The 27,193-nt window shown below is 43.4% G+C and overlaps 2 protein-coding genes across 3 annotated transcripts in view; both read right to left on the bottom strand.

Annotated features, from left to right (window-relative positions):
* Positions 1–20,664, bottom strand: part of LOC118363709 (aryl hydrocarbon receptor-like) — an 84,242-nt gene extending 63,578 nt beyond the window's left edge. The window contains exons 1-3 of one of the 2 annotated variants that reach the window (XM_052488527.1): positions 19,994–20,664; positions 19,190–19,210; positions 18,875–19,065 (exon numbers count right to left, since the gene is read on the bottom strand). In XM_052488527.1, the coding sequence (XP_052344487.1) occupies positions 18,875–19,065; positions 19,190–19,210; positions 19,994–20,034 (253 nt within the window). In that variant the 5' untranslated portion in view covers positions 20,035–20,664. The remainder of the gene's footprint in view (positions 1–18,874; positions 19,066–19,189; positions 19,211–19,993) is intronic. The other variant, XM_052488528.1, reaches the window with a different exon arrangement.
* A 4,053-nt stretch (positions 20,665–24,717) lies between these two features.
* Positions 24,718–27,193, bottom strand: part of LOC118363708 (aryl hydrocarbon receptor-like) — a 76,274-nt gene continuing 73,798 nt past the window's right edge. The window contains exon 13 of the mRNA XM_052488526.1: positions 24,718–27,176. Coding sequence (XP_052344486.1) covers positions 27,063–27,176 — 114 coding nt within the window. The 3' untranslated portion in view covers positions 24,718–27,062. The remainder of the gene's footprint in view (positions 27,177–27,193) is intronic.

Below are 27,193 nucleotides of genomic sequence, written 5' to 3'. Positions count from 1 at the left end.
TGTGTAGTGTTCACCAGATAGGCTGTAATAGGTTTCTCGTTCCGTTTGTTGTTTTTGTATATGTTATAGTTATTTCATGTTACGCTCTTCATTCATTAAAGTCATGAGTAACTACCACGCTGCATTTCGGTCCGACTCTCTTTTGACAAACGAAGAACGCCGTTACAACATCCTCCTGCTAAACCCCATCTCTAACCGTAGGGGAGAGAATATTCAACCTCATCATAGGTTTGTTAGCAGTGACGTAGAGGTAACAACATCCTCCTGCTAAACCCCATCTCTAACCGTAGGGGAGAGAACATTCAACCTCATCATAGGTTTGTTAGCAGTGACGTAGAGGTAACAACATCCTCCTGCTAAACCCCATCTCTAACCGTAGGGGAGAGAATATTCAACCTCATCATAGGTTGTTAGCAGTGACGTAGAGGTAACAACATCCTCCTGCTAAACCCCATCTCTAACCGTAGGGGAGAGAACATTCAACCTCATCATAGGTTGTTAGCAGTGACGTAGAGGTAACAACATCCTCCTGCTAAACCCCATCTCTAACCGTAGGGGAGAGAACATTCAACCTCATCATAGGTTGTTAGCAGTGACGTAGAGGTAACAACATCCTCCTGCTAAACCCCATCTCTAACCGTAGGGGAGAGAACATTCAACCTCATCATAGGTTGTTAGCAGTGACGTAGAGGTAACAACATCCTCCTGCTAAACCCCATCTCTAACCGTAGGGGAGAGAACATTCAACCTCATCATAGGTTATTAGCAGTGACGTAGAGGTAACAACATCCTCCTGCTAAACCCCATCTCTAACCGTAGGGGAGAGAACATTCAACCTCATCATAGGTTGTTAGCAGTGACGTAGAGGTAACAACATCCTCCTGCTAAACCCCATCTCTAACCGTAGGGGAGAGAACATTCAACCTCATCATAGGTTATTAGCAGTGACGTAGAGGTAACAAACAAAAAAATAGGTAGGAAAACGTTGATTTCCGTTAATGGAAACTAAAGTAACGCTCCCTGTATTTTCAATACATTTATTCCTGTAAAAAGTGGGTAAACGCTCTCTCTCAAAAACAAAAAACAAGGTTACCTGCGTTTACCCACCACTACACCACTGGTTAGTGATAGTTCAAGCCCCGAGCACAGGCCTTGACTGTCTAGTTGTAGATTCTGGATACATCTTAAAGCATTACTCCAGGACTGAATGGAAATGGTACAATATTGAGATGGTTCACTCATTAGAGGACTGTTCCAATCATGTTATGTTATGTTTCCCTTCACCTGTCGGTGAGATGCTGGACCCGGACATATTAGTAATACTCGTATTTTAGCCTCATTGATATCTCTGTCATGCTGTGCAGCACAATAACAATGCTAAACGCTTTGAATCACGTTATATGACCCTATATTTAGCTTGGTAATGAGGAACATTATTAAGATGTGATTAAGGCCATTCTATGCTTATGACGTGATGTGAACTTTTGTATAATTGAAATCAAAACATGAGTAATTATACAGCCAGTATTGCATGCAACAAGGCACATGGATTTCCTGAGTGGCTGAGCAGGTGCAGTAGAGGAGAGAGAGAGAGAGCGATGCTGCCTGGGACACAACACTATACAACGTTACTACAACGCCACAGGCTGGTCCCAGATCTGTTAGTGCTGTCTTGCCAACTGCTACGGTCACTGTCATGCCAAACTTGACCATAGGAGTTGGTTATACAGCACAAACAGATCTGGGACCAGGATACTTTAATGCTGTACTACGACACCGCACCAGAAAGTTGCTCTACAGGGCTTCCACTTTAGCCTTGGTACCAGTCGTTGTGCTTTGTTGTCATGCCAAACAAGGAGTGGCAAGGAGTGGAATGATAGCACAAACGGACTGGTACCCAGGCTACTTCCACTCTCCGTTCTAGCGTGAGATCAGTGCCTCTCTGGGTGGGGAGGATCGACTTAACCCTCTACACACACCAGGGAGGCTTAGGATCAGGAAGTAGAAATAGAACAGGTGTAGCTTAGCACAACACTCAACACTCACAAACCCTTCCCCACCCAAACCATCCTTTATTTTAGAAAACAGAACCACTAGCATTAATTAATTAATTAACCACTTGCATAAACAACATCTGAAGAGTGCAGTATGTACTGCTCCAACACACACACGCACGCACGCACGCACATACACACAAACGAGGATGATAATAACATGAACTGAAAAGCGATGTAGTGTTACGTAAGCCCTAATCTGCCTGCTCTCAGATCACAGCAGAGCAGATGGTCTATCCTGGAAACAGTGGTGTTCGGATGCCCATAAAGCGCAATCAGGACAACCAAGTGTAAATACAACATTTTACATTCACGTCATTTAGCAGACCGTCTCATCCAGAGCGACTTACAGGAGCAATTAGGCTTAAGTGCCTTGCTCAATGGCAAATTAACAGATTCAAACCAGCGACCTTTTGGTTACTGGCACAACGCTCTAACCGCTAGAGTACCTGCAGCCAAACACAACTACAATACAACTTAGGCCAGGATTCAATCGGATCACGTTTTGTCTGCTATGTGCCATTTAAAGGTCATTTCCGACTGAGCTGACATATGCAGTGTTTACCGTGAACACGGGAACATCGCCTTTAAAAGGTGCAATCGACAAAGAGCGTTCGGACTGAATCCGGGACTAGAACTTTTTTTTAATGGAAAACAATACGAAGGTCACAAGACTGACTACCCCAGACAATACTGAAAGCTTAAAGAGAGGGGGAGCGCTCCCAGTTGAATAACCTCCACCACACTCGACTGAATAAATCAATCAATGAATCATGATGTCTCAACTGAAAGGAAAGCGCACACATGGCTGAAAGAAATGATCCAGAAAGAAACCTTGAAGAAGCAAGATGTCCTCGGAGACTAATAAAACATGTGTGTTTGGCTTCCTGCCAGATCCCGCTGTCCGTCTGTATAAACAACACTTAAAAAAACAACATGTACCGTGAAATGTCCTTGACGCTGTCAACTTGGTTAAAATTAGGATGTTTATTTTATCAAAAGATAGTAGGCCTCCTGAGTGAGAAAATCTGTCATTTGTTTCTCTTTTCCCCCCGGTACTTCTTTGTGATTCCGTCTTTAAAAAGCACATCCCCTTGTTGCAAAGCATTTCCCAATGGGATATTAAAGTATACTATTACGTTCTCTTCCTCTTCAAGACTGTCTGAAAGCACTTTGTTCATCTGAGGGTGAGGACAGCTGCACAGCAACAACAGACGGCTAACATGATCACAGTACCACTGTATCATGGTCACAACAAGCAATGCTACTATTGTCGCAGGATGTGGCTTTAATCAGCTGATCCGATCAGGACAGGCGAGAAGTGCATATGACACAGTACAGTTGGAGAGGACTATGTAGCTGGCTAAGAGGACTCCTTCCTCTTCCTGAAATACCTGGGATACATTTTGATGCCGCAATGAGCTGTGAATTGGCTTACAGTGGTTTGCTGATGACTCTCATTGCCAAGGTTATCTGATCCAAGCACATAGCCATGCTGTACCGTTCAACCTCCTTGGACTCAATGAATCCCTGTCTGTTCAGGGCTAGCTCCCAAATTACACCCCATAGCTGGATATGGGGGGGTAATCTATTTTGGGTGAGCCGGGGGGGCGATTTCAGCCCCCCATTGCTTAGCAACTCAACACCATGAGTCTCTCTTCCTGATGTGGGTAACAGAAGGAAGCGAATTCTGAAATGTTAAGACAGAGCTGAGGACATGTTAAGTTAGAACTGCTTTTGTAACCTACATGGAAATGTACAGTTTGGAACACGAGCCTTAAGTGTACATGTTCATACTGTAATACTAGAACACATACAGTTGAAGCCGGAAGTTGACGTACAACGTAGGTTGGAGTCATTGAAACTCATTTTTCGACCCCTCCACACATTTCTTGTTAACATTTACATTTACATTTAAGTCATTTAACTTTAGTTTGGAAAGTCGGTTAGGACATCTACTTTGTGCATGACACAAGTCATTTTTCCAACAATTGTTTACTGACAGATTATTTCACCAGAAAATGATGTCATGGCTTTAGAAGCTTCTGATTGTCATAGTTTGGTCAATTGGAGGTTTAACTGTGGATGTATTTCAAGGCCTACATTCAAACCCAGTGCCTCATTGCTTGACAACATGGGAAAATCAAAAGAAATCAGTCAATACCTCAGATTTTTTTTTATACCTCCTCTAGTCTGGTTCATCCTTGGGAGCAATTCCCAACCACCTGAAGGTACCACGTTCATCTGTACAAACAATAGTACACAAGTATAAACACCATGGGACCACGCAGCCGTTATACCGCTCAGGGAGGAGATGTGTTCTGTCTCCTAGAGATTAACGTACTTTGGTGCGAAAAGTGCTAATCAATCCCAAAACAACAGCAAAGGACCTTGTGAAGATGCTGGAGGAAACAGGTACAAAAGTATCTATATACACAGTAAAACGTGTCCTATATTGACATAACCTGAAAGGCTGCTCAGCAAGGAAGAGGTCACTGCTCCAAAACCGCCATAAAAAAGCCAGACTACGGTTTGCAACTGCACATGGGGACAAAGATCGTACTTTTTGGAGAAATGTCCTCTGGTCTGATGAAACAAAAATATATGTCACGCCCTGGTCGAAGTATTTTGTGTTTATCTTCATGTATTGGGTCAGGCCAGGGTGTGGCATGGGTTTTTGTATGTGGTGTGTATATATTGGGATTGTAGCTAGTGGGGTGATCTAGCTAAGTCTATGGCTGTCTGGAGTGGTTCTCAATCAGAGGCAGGTGTTTATCGTTGTCTCTGATTGGGAACCATATTTAGGCAGCCATATTCTTTGAGTTTGTCGTGGGTGATTGTCCTTAGTGTCCTTATTCCTGTCTATGTGTTAGTGTACACAAGTATAGGCTGTTTCGGTTTTCGTTACGTTTCTTGTTTTTTGTAGTATTTGTATTTAGATTCGTGTTACGTTTGTTTATTAAATTATGGATCGCAATCTACACGCTGCATTTTGGTCCGACTCTCCTTCACCACAAGAGAACCGTTACAATATAACTGTTTGGCCACAATGACCATCGTTATGCTTAAGGACAACAAAGTCAAGCTATTGGAGTGGCCATCACATAGCCCGGACCTCAATCCTATTGAAAATTTGTGGGCAGAACTGAAAAAGCGTGTGCGCGCAAGGAGGCCTACAAACCTGACTCCGTTACACCAGCTCTGTCAGGAGGAATTGGCCAAAATTCACCCAATTTATTGTGGGAAGCTTGTGGAAGGCTACCCGAAACGTTTGATCCAAGTTAAACAATTTAAAGACAATGCTAACAAATACTAATTGAATGTATGTAAACTTCTGACCCACTGGGAATGTGATGAAAGAAAGAAATGTTGAAATACAGTGCCTTGCGAAAGTATTCGGCCCCCTTGAACTTTGCGACCTTTTGCCACATTTCAGGCTTCAAACATAAAGATATAAAACGGTATTTTTTTTGTGAAGAATCAACAACAAGTGGGACACAATCATGAAGTGGAACGACATTTATTGGATATTTCAAACTTTTTTAACAGATCAAAAACTGAAAAATTGGGCGTGCAAAATTATTCAGCCCCTTTACTTTCAGTGCAGCCAACTCTCTCCAGAAGTTCAGTGAGGATCTCTGAATGATCCAATGTTGACCTAAATGACTAATGATGATAAATACAATCCACCTGTGTGTAATCAAGTCTCCGTATAAATGCACCTGCACTGTGATAGTCTCAGAGGTCCTTTAAAAGCGCAGAGAGCATCATGAAGAACAAGGAACACACCAGGCAGTTCCGAGATACTGTTGTGAAGAAGTTTAAAGCCGGATTTGGATACAAAAAGATTTCCCAAGCTTTAAACATCCCAAGGAGCACTGTGCAAGCGATAATATTGAAATGGAAGGAGTATCGGACAACTGCAAATCTACCAAGACCTGGCCGTCCCTCTAAACTTTCAGCTCATACAAGGAGAAGACTGATCAGAGATGCAGCCAAGAGGTCCATGATCACTCTGGATGAACTGCAGAGATCTACAGCTGAGGTGGGAGACTCTGTCCATAGGACAACAATCAGTCGTATATTGCACAAATCTGGCCTTTATGGAAGAGTGGCAAGAAGAAAGCCATTTCTTAAAGATATCCATAAAAAGTGTTGTTTAAAGTTTGCCACAAGCCACCTGGGAGACACACCAAACATGTGGAAGAAGGTGCTCTGGTCAGATGAAACCAAAATTGAGCTTTTTGGCAACAATGCAAAACGTTATGTTTGGCGTAAAAGCAACACAGCTCATCACCCTGAACACACCATCCCAACTGTCAAACATGGTGGTGGCAGCATCATGGTTTGGGCCTGCTTTTCTTCAGCAGGGACAGGGAAGATGGTTAAAATTGATGGGAAGATGGATGGAGCCAAATACAGGACCATTCTGGAAGAAAACCTGATGGAGTCTGCAAAAGACCTGAGACTGGTACGGAGATTTGTCTTCCAACAAGACAATGATCCAAAACATAAAGCAAAATCTACAATGGAATGGTTCAAAAATAATCATATCCAGGTGTTAGAATGGCCAAGTCAAAGTCCAGACCTGAATCCAATCGAGAATCTGTGGAAAGAACTGAAAACTGCTGTTCACAAATGCTCTCCATCCAACCTCACTGAGCTCGAGCTGTTTTGCAAGGAGGAATGGGAAACAAATTCAGTCTCTCGATGTGCAAAACTGATAGAGACATACCCCAAGCGACTTACAGCTGTAATCGCAGCAAAAGGTGGCGCTACAAAGTATTAACTTAAGGGGGAATACTTTCGCAAGGCACCTTATATAATTCTCTCAACTATTATTCTGACATTTCACATTCTTAAAATAAAGTGGTGATTCTAACTGACCTAAAACAGGGATTTTTTACCAGGATTAAATGACAGGAATTGTAATAAACTGAGTTTAAATGTATTTGGCTAAGGTGTATGTAAACTTCCGAATTCAACTGTAACTGTGTTTTCTTATGTGTAAAATGTCACTCCGTAGAGTAAGGGAATAGCAGCTCTGAATCCAGCTGAGCCAAACCTCAGCGCTGTGCACGACTCGTCAAAAACAACACTTCCTCTTTAACAACAAAACACTTCCAAGAACTGATGCATCGGCAATTCCAGTTCCACTAGGAGTGTCTGACGCTGGATGATGTAGCCTACAGGGCAACAACACACACACACATACACACACACTGCATGGTGGCCCTGATCCTGTTTGATGTTGCCTACAGGGCGCCAATACAGTAGCTAGCCAACTGGCAGCACTGACATGGGTTCTCACTGTTTCATGGGGTAGCAGAGAGGAGAGTGAACACACACACACACACACACACACACACACACACACACACACACACACACACACACACACACACACACACACACACACACACACACACACACACACACACACACACACACACACACACACACACACACACACACACACGCGCGCCATTGGGTGGCCAGAGAGGGCAGGGCAGGCACATTTGGGGTGGCCCCGCTGGGAGAGAGAGGCCCGGGCACTAACCGGACTAATTTATGGATCTCCTGTTTGTCTGCTGGTTTCATTACACACTAATTATAAAAGACAAACATCAATATGCCTCTTGATTAAATAAAGCTGTTTATGCTCTGTAACTGCCTGTAGCAATGACTCCCAACAATGTACAGCATACCACCGTTCTGCCTATGTATCAATTTCAGCCAACTCCATAAGCTCCATAGGCCTACAGTACACCGCGTGGGTTCGGGTTACACCATACGATAGTTGAAAAGCAGAAATGAAATGAAATATTGATCATGTGGACCGCGCATTAAATGTTTCTGGGAGTAAACACAGTAAACAGAAGGGGGAATAAAGGGTCTGATAGACACACAGTGAAAGTGACAGGGACCAGGTGGGAAATAGTCACATAAACGTGTCCATCACTGGGGACGTGTTCCCCATCCATACCGGACATCTACTCAACGGGTTGTCTGAGGAAGACCCGCAACATTATCAGGGACCCCACACACCCCAGCCACAGACTGTTCACTCCTGTACTGCCTGGCAGACGGCGTCGGAGCATGGGGTCAGGGACAAGCCATCAGACTGTTCACTTCTGTACTGCCTGGCAGACGGCGTCGGAGCATGGGGTCAGGGACAAGCCATCAGACTGTTCACTCCTGTACTGCCAGGCAGACGGCGTCGGAGCATGGGGTCAGGGACAAGCCATCAGACTGTTCACTCCTGTACTGCCTGGCAGACGGCGTCGGAGCATGGGGTCAGGGACAAGCCATCAGACTGTTCACTCCTGTACTGCCTGGCAGACGGCGTCGGAGCATGGGGTCAGGGACAAGCCATCAGACTGTTCACTCCTGTACTGCCTGGCAGACGGCGTCGGAGCATGGGGTCAGGGACAAGCCATCAGACTGTTCACTCCTGTACTGCCTGGCAGACGGCGTCGGAGCATGGGGTCAGGGACAAGCCATCAGACTGTTCACTCCTGTACTGCCTGGCAGACGGCGTCGGAGCATGGGGTCAGGGACAAGCCATCAGACTGTTCACTCCTGTACTGCCTGGCAGACGGCGTCGGAGCATGAGGTCAGGGACAAGCCATCAGACTGTTCACTCCTGTACTGCCTGGCAGACGGCGTCGGAGCATGGGGTCAGGGCCAAGCCATCAGACTGTTCACTTCTGTACTGCCTGGCAGACGGCGTCGGAGCATGGGGTCAGGGACAAGCCATCAGACTGTTCACTCCTGTACTGCCTGGCAGACGGCGTCGGAGCATGGGGTCAGGGACAAGCCATCAGACTGTTCACTCCTGTACTGCCTGGCAGACGGCGTCGGAGCATGGGGTCAGGGACAAGCCATCAGACTGTTCACTCCTGTACTGCCTGGCAGACGGCGTCGGAGCATGGGGTCAGGGACAAGCCATCAGACTGTTCACTCCTGTACTGCCAGGCAGACGGCGTCGGAGCATGGGGTCAGGGACAAGCCATCAGACTGTTCACTCCTGTACTGCCTGGCAGACGGCGTCGGAGCATGGGGTCAGGGACAAGCCATCAGACTGTTCACTCCTGTACTGCCTGGCAGACGGCGTCGGAGCATGGGGTCAGGGACAAGCCATCAGACTGTTCACTCCTGTACTGCCTGGCAGACGGCGTCGGAGCATGGGGTCAGGGACAAGCCATCAGACTGTTCACTCCTGTACTGCCTGGCAGACGGCGTCGGAGCATGGGGTCAGGGACAAGCCATCAGACTGTTCACTCCTGTACTGCCTGGCAGACGGCGTCGGAGCATGGGGTCAGGGACAAGCCATCAGACTGTTCACTCCTGTACTGCCTGGCAGACGGCGTCGGAGCATGAGGTCAGGGACAAGCCATCAGACTGTTCACTCCTGTACTGCCTGGCAGACGGCGTTGGAGCATGAGGTCAGGGACAAGCCATCAGACTGTTCACTCCTGTACTGCCAGGCAGACGGCGTCGGAGCATGGGGTCAGGGACAAGCCATCAGACTGTTCACTCCTGTACTGCCTGGCAGACGGCGTCGGAGCATGGGGTCAGGGACAAGCCATCAGACTGTTCACTCCTGTACTGCCTGGCAGACGGCGTCGGAGCATGGGGTCAGGGACAAGCCATCAGACTGTTCACTTCTGTACTGCCTGGCAGACGGCGTCGGAGCATGAGGTCAGGGACAAGCCATCAGACTGTTCACTCCTGTACTGCCTGGCAGACGGCGTCGGAGCATGAGGTCAGGGACAAGCCATCAGACTGTTCACTCCTGTACTGCCTGGCAGACGGCGTCGGAGCATGGGGTCAGGGACAAGCCATCAGACCGTTCACTTCTGTACTGCCTGGCAGATGGCGTCGGAGCATGGGGTCAGGGACAAGCCATCAGACTGTTCACTCCTGTACTGCCTGGCAGACGGCGTCGGAGCATGGGGTCAGGGACAAGCCATCAGACTGTTCACTCCTGTACTGCCTGGCAGAAGGCGTCGGAGCATGGGGTCAGGGACAAGCCATCAGACTGTTCACTCCTGTACTGCCTGGCAGACGGCGTCGGAGCATGGGGTCAGGGGCAAGCCATCAGACTGTTCACTCCTGTACTGCCTGGCAGACGGCGTCGGAGCATGAGGTCAGGGACAAGCCATCAGACTGTTCACTCCTGTACTGCCTGGCAGACGGCGTCGGAGCATGGGGTCAGGGACAAGCCATCAGACTGTTCACTCCTGTACTGCCTGGCAGACGGCGTTGGAGCATGGGGTCAGGGACAAGCCATCAGACTGTTCACTCCTGTACTGCCTGGCAGACGGCGTCGGAGCATGGGGTCAGGGACAAGCCATCAGACTGTTCACTCCTGTACTGCCTGGCAGACGGCGTAGGAGCATGGGGTCAGGGACAAGCCATCAGACTGTTCACTCCTGTACTGCCTGGCAGACGGCGTCGGAGCATGGGGTCAGGGACAAGCCATCAGACTGTTCACTCCTGTACTGCCTGGCAGACGGCGTCGGAGCATGGGGTCAGGGACAAGCCATCAGACTGCTGAACACTTGATCCGGGACTGACCATTTTTGCTGACTCTGCACACCGTAGCACACATGAACTCACTCACACAGCCTCACATATGCACAACACATGTACACACACACACACGCACAAACATCGAGATGTACGTTATTTGGCCCTACTACATGTCTGCCAGAAGCAGCTATCTGTCAATGTAAACATTGACGTGACCAATAAGTCCCAGGTAGTAGTGGATCTGTCAGTGTGGATTTGTACAGCCTTCGCTCTCCTTCCCACCGCTTTGCTTTGCTGGTACGTGTACACACACACACACACACGCACACACAGGCCACACACACACACACACACACACACACACACACACACACACACACACACACACACACACACACACACACACACACACACACACACACACACACACACACACACACACACACACACAGGCTACACACACATCGCGACTGCTGCTATTAAGACATCTATTTATTAATGCTAAACTGCACAATTTAAACACTTTGCTCTCAATATCCCCCTTCCTGACACACGTGTAAATTGTTGAATGCCTTCCTTTCCTTATATAGAAAGAAAGGCGTATACTTTATTACTTTTTACATTTTATATTCTTGTGATCACATTATTGAGAGGTGAACCTCCATTTCATTGTACCGTGTGTACACCATGTGTATCCTGTGGATATGACAAATAAACTTGACTTGACTTGAATCTGGGATCCGGGTTTAGAAGGATCTTCGGTGGCCTGGCATTGCTCTGGAGAAGGAGCTTTTAGAAGGAGACTGCATGTCAAATGTGAATTGGTCCAACAATTAAGTCAGCAGCATCTCAGCTGAAAACCAACACAAACCACAGGCAATAAAGCTCCTGCTTCCAGTCATGATGACCAAATTTAAAAAATAAAAAAACATTACGTGAACAAAACTCGGATCATAAGCGGTCAAAAGAACACGCTAGGCCAAATTAATGTCACAAAATGTCATATTACAGCTTTTTTTTTTTAAACAACGGTAAGATTTCATTTCAGTAGCATGACGCTTTTGTCACAGCACATTCCCTCTCCATTTCATTTTGTGGAGACTGTTTTCCCTTTAGTCTTTATTGGAGCGAGTAGAGTAGTGGATAGCTATCAGGAGACTGCAATGCCTTGTGACAGCTCGGCAGCAGAGCACTGGAACAGTCCCCACTCCATCAGATTTTAATGAGCGCTAATGGCCACTTAAAGCAGAAAAATGTGTGACTGACACACAATGATGGACGATTCCCTGGCCTTAATAGTGGGTACCGTGGCTGGGACGGGTTCCTGCTCAGATAAGAGAGTCTTTGTCCCAACACTGTCTATAGTTATTCTACTGTCTCACAAGTCATGGCAGAGGGAGAGAGACAAGGAGGGGAGAGAGACAGAGAGGTAGCTGTGACTAGTGCTAACAGGAGGAGAGAGAGAGAGAGAGAGAGAGAGAGAGAGAGGGGAGAGAGATAGAGATGTAGCTGTGACTAGTGTTAACAGGAGGAGAGAGAGAGAGAGAGAGAGAGAGAGAGAGAGAGAGAGAGAGAGAGAGAGAGAGAGAGAGAGAGAGAGAGAGAGAGAGACAGACAGACAGAGAGAGACAGAGAGGGGAGAGAGATAGCTGTGACTAATGCTAACAGGAGGAGAGAGATAGAGAGAGAGAGACTGTTGCCACAAGAAAAGGGCAGCCAGTGAAGAAGAAACACCATTGTAAATACAACCCATATTATTTTCCCCTGTGTACTTTAACCATTTGTACATTGTTACGACACTGTAAGTGAAATAAAGTGAAATTAACAATACAAATGAACAGTAAACATTACACCTACAGAAGTTTCAAAACAAAGACATTACAAATGTATAATATGACATTTGTAATGTCTTTATTGTTTTGAAACTTCTGTATGCGCAATGTTTACTGTTCATTTTTATTGTTTATTTCACTTTTGTATATTATCTACCTCACTTGCTTTAGCAATGTTAACACATGTTTCCCATGCCAATAAAGCCCCTTGAAATTAATTGATAGCTGTGACTAGTGCTAACAGGAGGAGAGAGAGAGAGAGACAGAGAGGGGAGAGAGATAGCTGTGACTAGTGCTAACAGGAGGAGAGAGAGAGAGAGCTGTGACTAGTGCTAACAGGAGGAGAGAGAGAGAGCTGTGACTAGTGCTAACAGGAGGAGAGAGATAGAGAGACAGAGAGGGGAGAGAGATAGCTGTGACTAGTGCTAACAGGAGGAGAGAGATAGAGACAGAGAGGGGAGAGAGATAGCTGTGACTAGTGCTAACAGGAGGAGAGAGAGGGAGAAGGAGGAGGGAACTCGTAGCTCATCATGTCTCCATTTCAAATCTACAGTAAGCCTCTCTCTGGCTAAAATTGTCATCATGCTCAAAGTTTACCTGAAAGCTGCCAAAGCAATTAAGAGAACTGTAAGCTGTGTTGGCAGGGGTCTGCTTTCCTCTACTCCTCATAAGACAGTTTGACTGATCTGTATGGAAGCTTCAGTCTAATAAGTGACCAGGGCTGTGATCAGTTCAACACACACACACGTACGCAAACACACAATCACACTGGGGAGGGATGGGGCACTAGGGTCGGGCTTAGCCAAAATAAACATGGCTGTTGTTGTGAAAATATGGAGGCCTGTGGCTGGCTGGAGCATGGTGTGTGTCTGTGTGTGTGAGGGGGTTCATTGATGGAACATAATGACAGTGCTTTGTACACACACACACACACACACACACACACACACACACACACACACACACACACACACACACACACACACACACACACACACACACACACACACACACACACACACACACACACACACTACGGGATCAGTTTTTCCAGGAATTAAGAAAAGCTTGTTGACAGACTGATGGTGTAAGGTAAAGAGCAGGAATTTGGAGAGAGAGAGAGAGAGAGAGAGAGAGAGAGAGAGAGAGAGAGAGAGAGAGAGAGAGAGAGAGAGAGAGAGAGAGAGAGAGAGAGAGAGAGAGAGAGAGAGAGAGAGAGAGAGAGAGAGAGAGAGAGAGAGAGAGAGAGAGAGAGAGAGAGAGAGAGAGAGAGAGAGAGAGAGAGAGAGAGAGAGAGAGAGAGAGACTATTTGTTCAGTTTCTTCTTTATCTACTGAATCTCATTATCTCTCTCTAATAGCACTGGGCACTACAGTAGGTTGAACCATGAGAAAATAGGTCAGTTGATGGGAAGGTACACTCCGGTAATCACACCAAAGTGACCTTTTAAGACCAATGTATTCCTGTCTGGCTACCTTGACATAGCAGCACAAGACTGGCCCTTTTGTGTCCACAAGGTTTGATTCTGTTGTGCTGCTGGGGGGTTTTCCACCCCCCCCTTCTTATTTTCCTTTTCAAAGGAGTATAAACCCTCTTTAAGTGGATTAACCCTGTTGTTTTTACTCCAAAATACTTTTATCCTCAAATGCACCTTTTCAGCTCGATGTAATGACAATATGTTGATAGTAAGACATTGAAAACAAAAGCGACACTTTATTTTGTGTCTCAGTTGTGAGAACTCTTTAACAATGTTACACTTATAAAAGCTATATTTCTTTAATGTCCAAGACCTGGAATTGAACTTTCTATAACGGGGTTCTTTGTTCGTTTTTGCTCTCTAGCCACCCACTTGGTTTTTGCTTTTCAACCAGTTCCAGACAAACCTCTGTCTTGTTCTCTGGCTCTGTGTGGTCCACAAAGTCCTCATCCATCACTTCTCCATTGGCTCTAGTCAATTCATCATGGACCAGTCATAAGATCGTTAGCACAGGGTCCCCTTCTCTCTCCATGTGAGAAGAGAAGGGGTCTCATGCAAAATCACTGGGAGTTCATTTACCAATGTGATCTGGAACCGTCATGGTTGAGACTCATTCAAATCAATCGAACCATGGATGTAAAGAAGACAAGGTGATCTGAGGCAAAAACCCACCAGATCTAGACAACAGATCTACTCTACTCCGGCCACTGAGGTTTAGCTATCGTTTGTAACGCGACACAAATCCAAGGCTGTGCCGTAAGCTATCAACGATAGACAGCTGCCTCTGATTGGGAACCACACTCGGAAAAACAACAAAGAAATAGAAGACATAGATTTTCCCACCCGAGTCACACCCTGACCAAACCAAACATAGAGAATAAATAAGGATCTCTAAGGTCAGGGCGTGACAGATACACTCAATTAAACAGAGCTTAGAGAGGGGGCAGGCACAGGCGGGGGGTGACCGGGTTGGTGTAACGGCCACAGGCGGGGGTGACCGGGTTGGTGTAACGGCACGAGGCAACCAGAAAATACACCAACACCATCATCACCTCATCTCCGCGAGTTGGAGAGAGACATCGAAAAGACGGAATACACTTTATCTAAATCAAACGGTATGTTAACAAAACCCAGAAGCAGGTGGGCAAATTGAAACGGAACGACTGCAGAGTTTTATACTGGTTAAAACTTATCAACACAGTTTATCAAGTTTACCAATGGTGAACAAACAATGACATTATGGTTGATTTTGAGTAAACGATCAGTTTATAATCAGATCTCCTGTTCTCCACCCTAAATGTGTTAACCAACGTTTTCCATCTTTTTGAAGCTGGCGTCGGTCCTGCATACTGTCATGTGGCAGCAGAAGGGAAACATGCAGAAGCTCTTCCCAGTACCCAGATAAAAGGCCAACAAAAAGGGCAAGTTCCACTTCATGATTGTGTCCCATTTGTTGTTGATTCTTCACAAAAAAATACAGTTTTATATCTTTATGTTTGAAGGCTGAAATGTGGCAAAAGGTCGCAAAGTTCAAGGGGGCCGAATACTTTCGCAAGGCACTGTATATATTCTTATTCCATTCCTTTACTTAGATGTGTGTGTATTAGGTATTTGTTGTGGAATTGTTAGATATTACTTGTTAGATATTGCTGCACTGTCGGAACTAGAAGCACAAGCATTTCGCTACACTCACAATAACATCTGATAACCATATGTATGTGACCAATACAATATGATTTGATTTGACACTTAGGCTAGTTGGCTAATGGCCAGGATAAAAAATAGGCACCTATGCGAATTTGTTTAAACCAGTCTTGATTTAAGGGGAGGGTTGGCTATGTTTGGGTTTTTAATCAAATTCAATTAAATTGGGAGAAAACTATTGTTTTCAAGGAAACAACTCAAATATTGCCAACCCTACCACCTCAGCCCAAGGGAGCCGATGTTAAGACAGGCAAATTGCCGAACCTCGCGTTATGGCTGGAAAATGCCAGTGTGCCAGCGACGACGAAATTGCAAACTGACGTGCGTTTGACACTTGCGCCTCCTTAGCGGCAGATGAGACAATAAAGCCCTTAGTGTGTGAACATTTCTTTGTAAACTGGTCTTTACACCATATTTAATTGTCACCATATGAATGAATGTCGACACTAAGCTGCACATCTGGAAACAGTTCAGCTGAGTCATGTAACAGTTTAACATTGACATGTGAGTCATTTATCAGACCCACTTCTCCAGAGGGACTTAAAGTAGAGAGTGCATACATTTTCATAATGGTCGCCCCCGTGGGAATCGAACCCACAACTCTGACGTTGCTAGTGCCATGCTCCACCAACTGAGCCACACGAGACTATTACCACGACATAAGCAAAAACATGACCAAAAAAACTCAAATAAGTCAGGCTTTACGGTCTGGCTTAACTGTTTCCACCCTTATGTGACCCATACCCCCACATCCACCCTTCCTGTCTTTCCCACTCCCTATCCCTCTCCTTATCCCTCTCTCCCTCTCTCTCTCTCATGATCACTCCTTCTCTGTGACAAAACCCTGTAAAGATTGCCCTATTGTGCGCTCCAAAGCCACTCTGAATATCTCCAATGCTCAGACTCATTAACAGTCTCTGTCAGACCCAGGGCAAAGTGGACAACCACGGAACTAACGATCTAACAATGTTAAATGATGTACAGTACGAGGCTACTGTACCTCAGTCAAGCCCCCATTGGTCAAAACCTATCAAATCAAAGCCACGTCACATTCCAATACCCAGAATCCCAAGCCATCCGACTGCGCAGCACAAAAATGCTGTGATGAACTATTAGTTGCCAGTTGAATCTAAAGAGCTATGCTAAACTTCCATTTAAAACCCACACAAGCTCTTCACTAAAAGCCTGTAAAACACAACATAACTCTTCTAATCCCTGCGCATCAAATAGCATTTGTACTATTTTCACATAAAAAAGGGTTCACTGCAAAGACTACACACGAGTGTCATACGCATGTTGTACCCTTATCTATAGTGGTACACTGGTACAGCAGTTTGGGTGAAATGGTGCAAAACGGTGCCATCGAATGCAATTTCGAATGCAACCCACAGCAATTTTCTGTAACTAGGCTTTATTGTAGCTAGCCATGATTTATTCAAAAAATGTGATCAGATTTGTATTTTTCCTTCAAGTGTTACATTGTTTAAGTTCATTTACATTGCCGCCGACATAACGCAGCTATAAAATATTCAGTATTCAATCAATTTCATGAAACACAGTTTCTTCCAATTGCACTTAATCAATTGTTGATGTATGGTGTAACATAATGTATCATATAAGTCATTGAGCAGCGACTTCTATCCAAAGGGCCTTACAGAGAGACGGGGCATGTTCACACATGATCACATTGTTGATGCCAGGAAAACAGTAATAGAGGACTCAGGAGGAGCCATCATACTTCATTGCATTCAGCCCTTTTGGTTCCTCTCCCCTCCTTTCATTCTCTCCCCTATCCTTCTCCCCTCTTTCTTCCTCTCCTAAGTGTTTATGTTAAGCAGTGTGGTGGATGGGAGGGAAGGAAGGGACTTCTCCTTGGTTAATCTCTCTACCTGTCCTGGGAGTCTCTGCTCCTGGTATTTTAATTAAAACAACTCCTAGTGGAGTCCTCTCCAATATTAAACCTGTTATTGTCTCCACAGGCGCACGCTGATCCAAACGCAAACCTCCAATCTCCCTTCCCTTTCCAAATAGACGGAGGGAACCTACGCGATGTTATTCATTTATTCAGATGATTTCTCTTAAAACCATACACATTGGGTAGTAAGGTCCAGAAGTGATTGAGGTGAAACATCGCCACAATATTTGAGCTTTGTTCCGGTGTGCCTTGAAGATAGTCCCATAAGCAATCTCAACCCTGCCCCTTCCCTCCTCTCCTCTCCTCCCCAGCTATGCACTTTCCATTCCCCATGCAGCATCTGCAATACAGCTCTTACCCACGGCAGAGTTGGGTCATGCCCACTGTTTCCATTCGACTCACCTCAACGGCCATTTTAAAATTGACTGTCTAAAACAAACATTTTCCTCCCTCTGTTTTATAAATGATTTAAGCTCAATTTCTTTTAATTATGCATGACCCATCACCACCTCCAGAACTCAGCGCCTGCAGAGCAGCATCATCCTAAAACAGGAAGGGCGGAAAAGGTTGGGATTCTGGCATAGAAAACCCCATATTGAAAGTGTATAAACATGTGTTTTTGTATGTCATTGATTAGCTTATTCCAGTAGTTCAGGATTGTCTTCACATCACGTATGTGGTGTTTCTTGAGAAGAAAATGTCATATGGTCAGATGAAACCAAAATATAACTTTTTGGTAAAAACTCAAATCGTCGTGTTTGGAGGACAAAGAATGCTGAGTTGCATCCAAAGAACACCATACCTACTGCAAAGGGACCATGACGACTGATCCGTGTAAAGGAAAGAATGAATGGGGCCATGTATCGTGAGATTTTGAGTGAAAACCTCCTTCCATCAGCAAGGGCACTGAAGATGAAACGTGGCTGGTTCTTTCAACATGACAATGATCCTAAACACACCTCCCGGGCAACGAAGGAGTGGCTTCGTAAAAAGCATTTCAAGGTCCTGGAGTGGCCGAGCCAGTCTCCAGATCTCAACCCTATAGAAAATCTTTGGAGGGAGTTGAAAGTCTGTGTTTTTTCCCCTCATATTGTCTGTCATAGTTGAAGTGTACCCATGATGAAAATTACAGGCCTCTCTCATCTTTTTAAGTGGGAGAACTTGCACAATTGGTGGCTGACTAAATACTTTTTTGCCCCACTGTATGTCCCTACAGTGCATATCCTAAGCTTATAACCTCCACACAGTTACCTGCAGCCAACACACACACACACACACACGCACACGCACACACACACACACACACACACACACACACACACACACACACACACACACACACACACACAATCACCTGAGAAGAAGTTCTTGGTCCTCAGGTAGCTCACGCTGAGCCGTAAGATAGAGAGTTTATCCAAGCTGGAGGTGACCTCTTCTGGGAAGGGCAGTAGACTGGCCAGACGGTCTAACTCAGAGTTCAGACGGTCCCGGTGGCGCTTTGATGGGTTAGACTTGGTCCCTTCAGACGGAGCTGTCTGTTTCTCTCTGAGCAGGAGAAGAGACATGGGGTTTATTAGGGAATCACAGAGGAAATTATGAAGCCAGTAAGCTAATTCTCTCAATGTTGATAAGAAGGTAAACAGTGGACCTATTGCCACTCAGTACTCACTTTTGGTCTTTCACTTCGATGCTGAATGATAAATCATATAATTAAATATTGGTATTAATAATAATACTATACGTTTAATAATAAATAATCATCATATCAATAATAATACTAATAGCAATAATAATAACAATATTATTATAATCATTTTCTTATAAGTTTAATTATTATTTTCTCCTTTTTAGCTTATTTTTTTTAACCAGTTATAGATAAGCAATAATAACATTTGAAATACAGTGTGAAAAAATATGAATAGTCAAGTTACAAGTACTTTTCGTTTCACACGATACAATAAGGGCACATTGAACTATGAAAAATACTGAAACGAAAATAAATACCTAAGGCCTGAGAATGATGAGCACGAGCCTACGCGCCTTGCACCTGTGCCCGGAGCACTGGCATGGGTTCGTTAAGATTCAAATCGAATCAAATTGAATCATCATATTGAATCATCTCTCTCCATTTGAATTGAACATCACTTCAACCATTTGACCTCATCATGATCATGAGTCAAATTATGTGTTGAGTTATTTTTATTCAAGACATTATGCATCATTATCCTGACACAATATACTACATAGGATAAACAAACTGCTTATAATATATATATATATATATCCACATCTGTCTGCACCAAAGAATATTGAAGATATATACATGCTATTTGGATGGATCGTGAGTGACTATCATGTCATATCGCGTTGACTCATATATTATAATAATAATAAAAAAGAATAACAACTTTTTGGTGGGCCATTTTAGTTCATTATTCAAGCTAATGCAATGTTCAAAAAAACTCTCACGTACCCTTTTTGCACCGGTTTTCTTCTTTTCCGTCCAGCATACATGGTTGAGGCTTTTACTAGTAGCCTGTGGTATAGCCGAATTATTCTATGTTAACTGTAGACCGAGCCGATCTACATAAACCCGGTAATGGTTGTCTAATAACCTATCTTATCTACCCATCCCCAGATCATGTCCAGAAGGAACTGTTTTCAAGAATGGATCAAGCAATGCTCCGATTCATCAGTCCTCTTGTCCTACATCAATGACGTGGATGTTTGTCAGGCGGTTCAAATAATGAAGCCTACAAACAAATACTGACAACAATTATGTCAATGCCATTGCATGCAACTGAACGCCGTATCACAATGAAATATAGTTTTCCAACAAATAAGCAATGCTAAATTGACATTCGTCAAAAAAGTGGCAGCAAGTGCATCCCTTCCGCGGTGTTTAACCTGTGCGCAAAATGCTGTTGACATCCGTTATTAAATGCCTTCCTCATCATGCAAAGTCCATGTCATCATTCGTTTCGATACAAAGTTAACATTAGTGGGAAAAAAATAGAGGGGGAAATAATAACGAGATTGAAACATATTGCCGCTTTTTCGCTATCGCTTCTTTCCAAATCTCTTGTGGCACGAGCAGCTAAAGCGCGCTCTCAACCTGAGCCCACAGCCCCCCTCACAACCCAGTTATTCCAGGGTACACGCATTGGACTGGACTGACCAGACAACTGGCACAGATTTGTGCAAGAGCGCGCAAGGATCAGAAGTGGGGGCGCGCGAATCAGAGGCCTTGAGTTAGAGGGCGCGCGCAAGGATTAAGCCTCAGGTTAGAGGGCGCGAGCAATTAACAGAAATAGGATCAGCTCAAGGTTCCATTTGGTCACTGGCACAATTTGTCAACTATTTGTAAAGTTGGTTGGCTATTCGGCTCTGCAATTATATATTTAGTGAAGTTGGAAAACCTTGCAGAAGTTTATTTATCTTGATTTACTCATTTTAGGTATGCCCTTCTATAACTAAAATAACCATGAGGACCTTTCCTCAGGTCAGAAAATGACATTTCAAAACCTTCTAAAAGTTATTTTTCTTTCTTTCTTTCTTGTATTTTCTCCAGAACTACAAGAAAAAAAGTTACTCTTGAATAACCTCAAAAAACATTTTTCCTGTTTCAGCCCAGTATTACTATAAAGTGAGTTGTGTGCAAACATATTATCTCTCTTTTGTGTAACACCAGAGGGCTTGTGGTAATGTTATGTGAGTATGCTCCCTCTAGTGACCAAAATGAATATGACATAACATCGTTTCATAAGTGGTTGGGGCAAGCTACTACTTCTACTTTCACAGATAACATATCATGACATAAAGTTACATAGCATAACACAGCATAACATACATATTTGAAAAAGGTATGTCTTTAAAGATACAATTATTATTGGAAATAAATACTCCGACTGTTCTCTCTCCTCCTATCCTGTAGGAATCATGAGGGCCCTCAGGCATACCTGAGAGGGCAGATAATATCATTCACCTCTAGGGTGAAAAGGAGTCACAAAAATCGTAACTTTTCCTGAAGTCACTAAAACTGCCCAAGCTATCGGAGAGAGATACAAATTTATTAGCCAATAAACAAAGGGGAAATGCTGAGGGCAGTCATGAGCCTTCAGTCAGGAAGGCTCATGACGGTTTCACTGTAGAATTTAACCAAAAAATTCAACAACAATTAATAGATGCATTAATGGAAATGCATCAACATATTATTGACAGGGCATGTTGCTTCCAGCTCTACAACAGGCCTTGATTTAATTGATCTGTAATCTGGAAAAAGACCACACTATGCCATCTTCTTATCGCTCAATCTCATTCATTAATGTTGATTTGAAATTGATTGCTAAAGCCATCACATTCAGGCTGGAAGAGTACCTACGAACATTGATTAACAATGACAGGGGTCCATTAAAGATAGAATGTCATTAATAACTTAAGGCGCCTTTTTCATATCTTATCCGAAGCAAGACAGTCAGATGAACCCGCAGTTGTAGTATCACTTGATGCAGAGAATGCATTTGATCGTGTTGAATGGAAGTATCTCTTCAAGGTTTTGGAGAATTTACATTTTGGTGCATATTTCAGTAACTGTGTTAAGCTTTTAGATGACACACTAAAAGCCAGAGTGAGCACAAATTAAATGGTGTCTGCTCTGCTTCCCTATCGGTCGAAGTACAAGACAAGGGTGCCCTCTTTCCCCCATGCTGTTTGCCTTGGTTTAGGAACCACTGACTCAAAAGATTTGAGAGAACTCTTGCATCACAGGATTTTCAGTGGGAGATATAGTGCACAAGATTTCTTTGTATCTTAGTATTTCTCACAAAACTAGACACATCACTGGTTACACAATTAACTGGTCTAAGAGTGAGGCCTGCCAATATCTACAGCACAGATTATATGACTATTTCTCTGGTTTAATGAGAATAACCCTCCTACATGGACTCAGATTGAAGGGCATATTCTAAAAGTACAAGATACAGTATGTAATGTGTTCCATATTGCTTTACTCCCAAGAATATTAAGACATTTACTGGAAACCCCATTCTGATGTCAGAATGGTATGGAATGATGTTCATCGAAATATGGGGCAGGATACTTATTTGTCCCCTATATCCCAATTTCACTCAATACTACATTTACAACAGGTCTGAGACCAAGCTTATACTTTTGACTCATCTGTCAATAGAACATTCTTCCAAGTGTCTTGATGACCTTCCAGGTGCTTTTTGGCAAACTTGATTCAACTTTATGGACGAGATGGGTCCCATTATGACTGGTGAAAACCAAACACTGCATTCCACACTAAGAACCTCATACCAACGGTCAAGCATTGTGGTGGTAGTGTGATGGTTTGGGGATGCTTTTCTGCCTCAGGACCTGGACAACTTGCCATAATAGAAGGAACCATGAATTCTGCTCTGTATCAGAGAATTCTACAGGAGAATGTCAGCCCATCGGTCTGTGAGCTGAAACTGAAGCGAAGGTGGGTCATGCAGCAAGACAATGATCCAAAACACACAATCAAGTCTACATGAAAATGGTTAAAAAGCAACACATATGAAGTTCTGGAACGGCCTAGTCAAAGTCCAGACATTATCCCAATTGAGATGTTGTGGCAGGACTTGAAAAGAGCAGTTCATGCTTAAAAACCCACAAATGTTGCTAAGTTAAAGCAGTTCTGCATGCAAGAGTGGGCCTAAATTCCTCCACAACGATGTGAGAGACTGATCAACAACTACAAGAAACTGATAATATTTAGTATGAAAAATATGCAAACATAGAGAAAATCGGAAATAATTTTTCACCCCCTTATAGCTTATTAATAGAATATTCAAAATATACCACAAGGGTAAAAAATAAATGGGAGAGGTGTCTTGGGACCCAGATCACAGAAGATCAATGGTCTGAAATGAATGAGCGATCCCAGAGAGTTTACATTAACACAAGATACAAACTTTGCCAGTACATATTCATTCATAGAGCTTATCTTACACCTGAAAGAATGAACCTCTTTTAAAAAAAGACTTGTCCCCACACTACCCTCGCTGTAAAACAGAGACAGGTTCTCTATTACACAGGACATGGGTCTGCTCTGAACTTGAACAATCGTAGCTGGAGATTGAAAGTATTTCACACAAGGTCCTTCATAAGGAAGTACATCTAACTTCCATGATGAAGATCCTTGGTGATCTATATACGATTTACAACTCCCCTCTCAGGGAATTAATAATTTCTTTAGCGTAGCTATGACTGAGGCCAAAAGATGTATAACTTTTAAGTGGAACGATGTGGATCCTCCCAATATCACTCAATGGATTAATGAGCTCAGTTCTTGTATGCCACAGTCCTTTCATAAAATGTGGGATTCCTGGATAGAATACATAGAGCCATTATAAATATTTGATCATTGTTGGGTTTATGGTGTGTGATTTGAGGTACAGGGTACCCCAACTGGTGTGATCTTGAACAGGGTACCCCAACTGGCGGCCCGTGGGTGGTTTAATTTGGTCCCCTAAGTTTTCTGAGCAAAAAAAATATTACAATTTTTTTTGTTGGACGTAAAACAACAGGAAATCTGCTCCAAGTGATTTTGAAAATCTGTTCCCATGCATTCCCATGCATAATAGAGAGACATACGGTATGTGATCGTAAACAAATAATAACAATTAATAATGAGAGGGATGGTTAGGTGGCCATGATGGATTGTGGCCAGGTTGGGAATTTAGCCTTGACACCAGGATGAATACCCCTATCCTTACAATAAGTGCAATGGGATTTTGAATGACCACAGAGCCAGGACACACATTTTAACATCCCATCCGAAAGACGGCACCCTACGCAGGACAATGTTCCCAAATGTAATCAAGGTTTGAAATGATTATGCTTTAGTCAAATACTATTATCTGTTTAGGTTTCTTGCGGTCAATTTTCAGTCTAAAACTATATATTTTTATTATTTTCTGTCCACCTGACCATCCTCTCAAGAAAGAATTGGCCCGCGGCTGAATCTAGTTGATGATCCCTGATCTAGGATGATGTGTTGATACATTCATATTCAAGTGTTATGGTATGGTATAATACATACAGTACGTGTGATATATCTACAGTATACGTTGTATGTTTTTGTGTATCTTTCTGTATTTTATTCCATGTATTAAATGTGTATTTATTTGCTCTGCTGATAAAATTGTACCATTGACCATCACATTAAAGATTTATTGAATATTGTGAAAATCAATTAAAAAAAAAACAACATTTTCCAAAAAACACAACATAAATCTCACCAGGTCAAATTCCCGATACATGTAAATGTACTTGACAAGTAAGAATAAGAACAGACAAAGAACAGACAAACCTATGAAAAGTCATTAACCCCCTTTCATAATGTGGAGATGAAATATAACAATTGAGGCGTAAGCGCCATGGCTGACACATTGTTAGAGGCAGAAAAACAACAACAAAAGCCACAAGGTGGATATTTATAAATACTGTTCTGAGGAAACAGGTCAAAAAGGGCTTTACAGACATTAACTGTTCTGTGTGCGGAAAACATACGTATAAAATAGAGTATAATAATAGGTGTGAATCTTATAAAGGCCACGTTACTTAAAAATACAAATTAAAAATAGTATGTACGCATTAAAATGGTACTGCGTATAGAAAGGCGCCTTGGCCTCAGTGCAATAGTTATATAGTGCCTACATTCTGCAGAAGCATGCAGACAAGAACACAGACAAATATACTTTCAATATGACACTTACGGTGTTCATTAAAGATTCTGTATTTTTGTACAATTTTTTGAAAGCACCCGATCCCCCTAGAATACATTGAATAATCCACATTGAATTGGATCATTGATCATTCTGAAACTGTAGCTGCCAATATTGTATTACTTCCCTGTAGAACTGCAGGGCAATAAAATAATTCATCAAAGAAAGTCAAGTAAAGTGAAAGACATTCCCACATAGGCATAGGAGAGCATATCAAAAATGCAGTTTGAACAGTGGCTCTACTTTTTCTTTTCAAAATGACTGGTGATCATATGCTTTTCCGTGATTGGTTAATCAGTTTCTCATCTGGAAATGTGTTTCTCATCGGCATATCTATGCAAATGAGGCACTTAAACTATCTGATGCATTTCTGCATGATTACTTTACCAAGGCACCTCCCCTTCTTGGGTGTTTTGTATCAATAGAAGCACAATGGAAGCAGATAAAACGGCAGGTGCACAGGAATCCCACTGGGCACAGACATCAATTCAACGTTTATTCCAAGTTGGTTCAACATCATTTCATTGAAATGACGTGGAAACGACGTTTATTCAACCATTGTGTGCCCAGTGGACACTTCACAAAATAACAGAAAAGACTAAACTGGCTCAATTACATATTTATAGTTTTGGTTAAATGCTTATAAAAATACAAAAGATGCATTTTTTTTCAAAAGAAAAAAGAAACAAAGCTGAGTAAATAAATGTATTTTTTGTTGTTGTCATTACATTCTGATTAACATATCTCCTTGTAATAATAGGATATATCCAAATGGAGCATGGTTTGTGATGCCAGAACATGAGGCAAGTCTCAAAAGTCATCACAAGGCAAACTGAGGGAAACTGTCTTTCAATTCTCATTCAGGCCATTGAAGTATTATGATTGCTGGGGAATATTTTTTCTCCCCGTATCAAAATAACGATTTGATACAGTTTAAACTGTATATCATTCATACATACATATTGTACAGGATGTAATGATATCCATCCTGTCCATAATATCATATGCCAACATATTTAGCATTTTCCAAATGCAAACACTCTTCTTCTTGCCCGTATGGTCATACTGTAGTCAATTTACCAGGCATCGACTATCTCACCTTTCCTTTTGAAATTCGTCTAGATCCTATATATTCAAATGCATTTAGGGATTTTTTAAAAACAACTTAGTAATCCCAGGAATCTCATTCAACGTCTTACTCTCTCTTTTTCCATATTACTGCTTACTTCATCATCTTTCGTCTTCCCTTTCCAAAATCTTCTGGAAATTCTTTAACATCCGAGGCACAACGAAGCACAATTCAAAAGGGGGGTACAATTCAAAACAACCAATAAATAGATTCTGTCTTTTCTCCACATCCACCAGACGTGAGTGTAGGTCCGAAATGGCACTCTATTCCCTATATAGTGCACTACTTTTAACCAGGGCATGCACACCCAAGGTGAAAGCAAGTCAAGGAGGAGCTCCAGTGGCAGTCAGTCTGGTTGCAGAAGAAAAATAAGCCACGCGACCCTCTGGTCCAAACGCCTTGTATCTTGCATCCAAACATACGATTTGAGACGCATAGAAGAGAAAATGAAGGAAGTCATCTTGGCCAGTCTCCTTGGTGAAGTAAGGCATGGTGGTGATAGAATCCCCAAAGGCACCTGGCTGTGTGAGTCTGTATGTGTCCGTGTATATATTTGTTTAGCGAACAGGGCTCATCATCAGTATCTTAACATATTCCATTCAGCCGCGGAAAAGGCGGGTTCTTCCTCCTCGTAGAACCTTCTAGAAGTCGCAACAGTTGGTTTGATTGTTCTCTGAGAAGTATGTGGTTCCGTTGGGCAGGGGCAGGGGCGGGAACTGGAACGACATGTTTTCCTCCATTGGACAGCTTGTAACCTGGATGGTAAATAATG

The sequence above is a fragment of the Oncorhynchus keta genome, chromosome 30 (assembly GCF_023373465.1).
Source record: "Oncorhynchus keta strain PuntledgeMale-10-30-2019 chromosome 30, Oket_V2, whole genome shotgun sequence".
Classification (NCBI taxonomy): Eukaryota; Metazoa; Chordata; class Actinopteri; order Salmoniformes; family Salmonidae; genus Oncorhynchus; species Oncorhynchus keta.
Note: the sequence above shows the minus strand (reverse complement) of the source record. Positions and strands in the feature narration are given on the sequence as shown.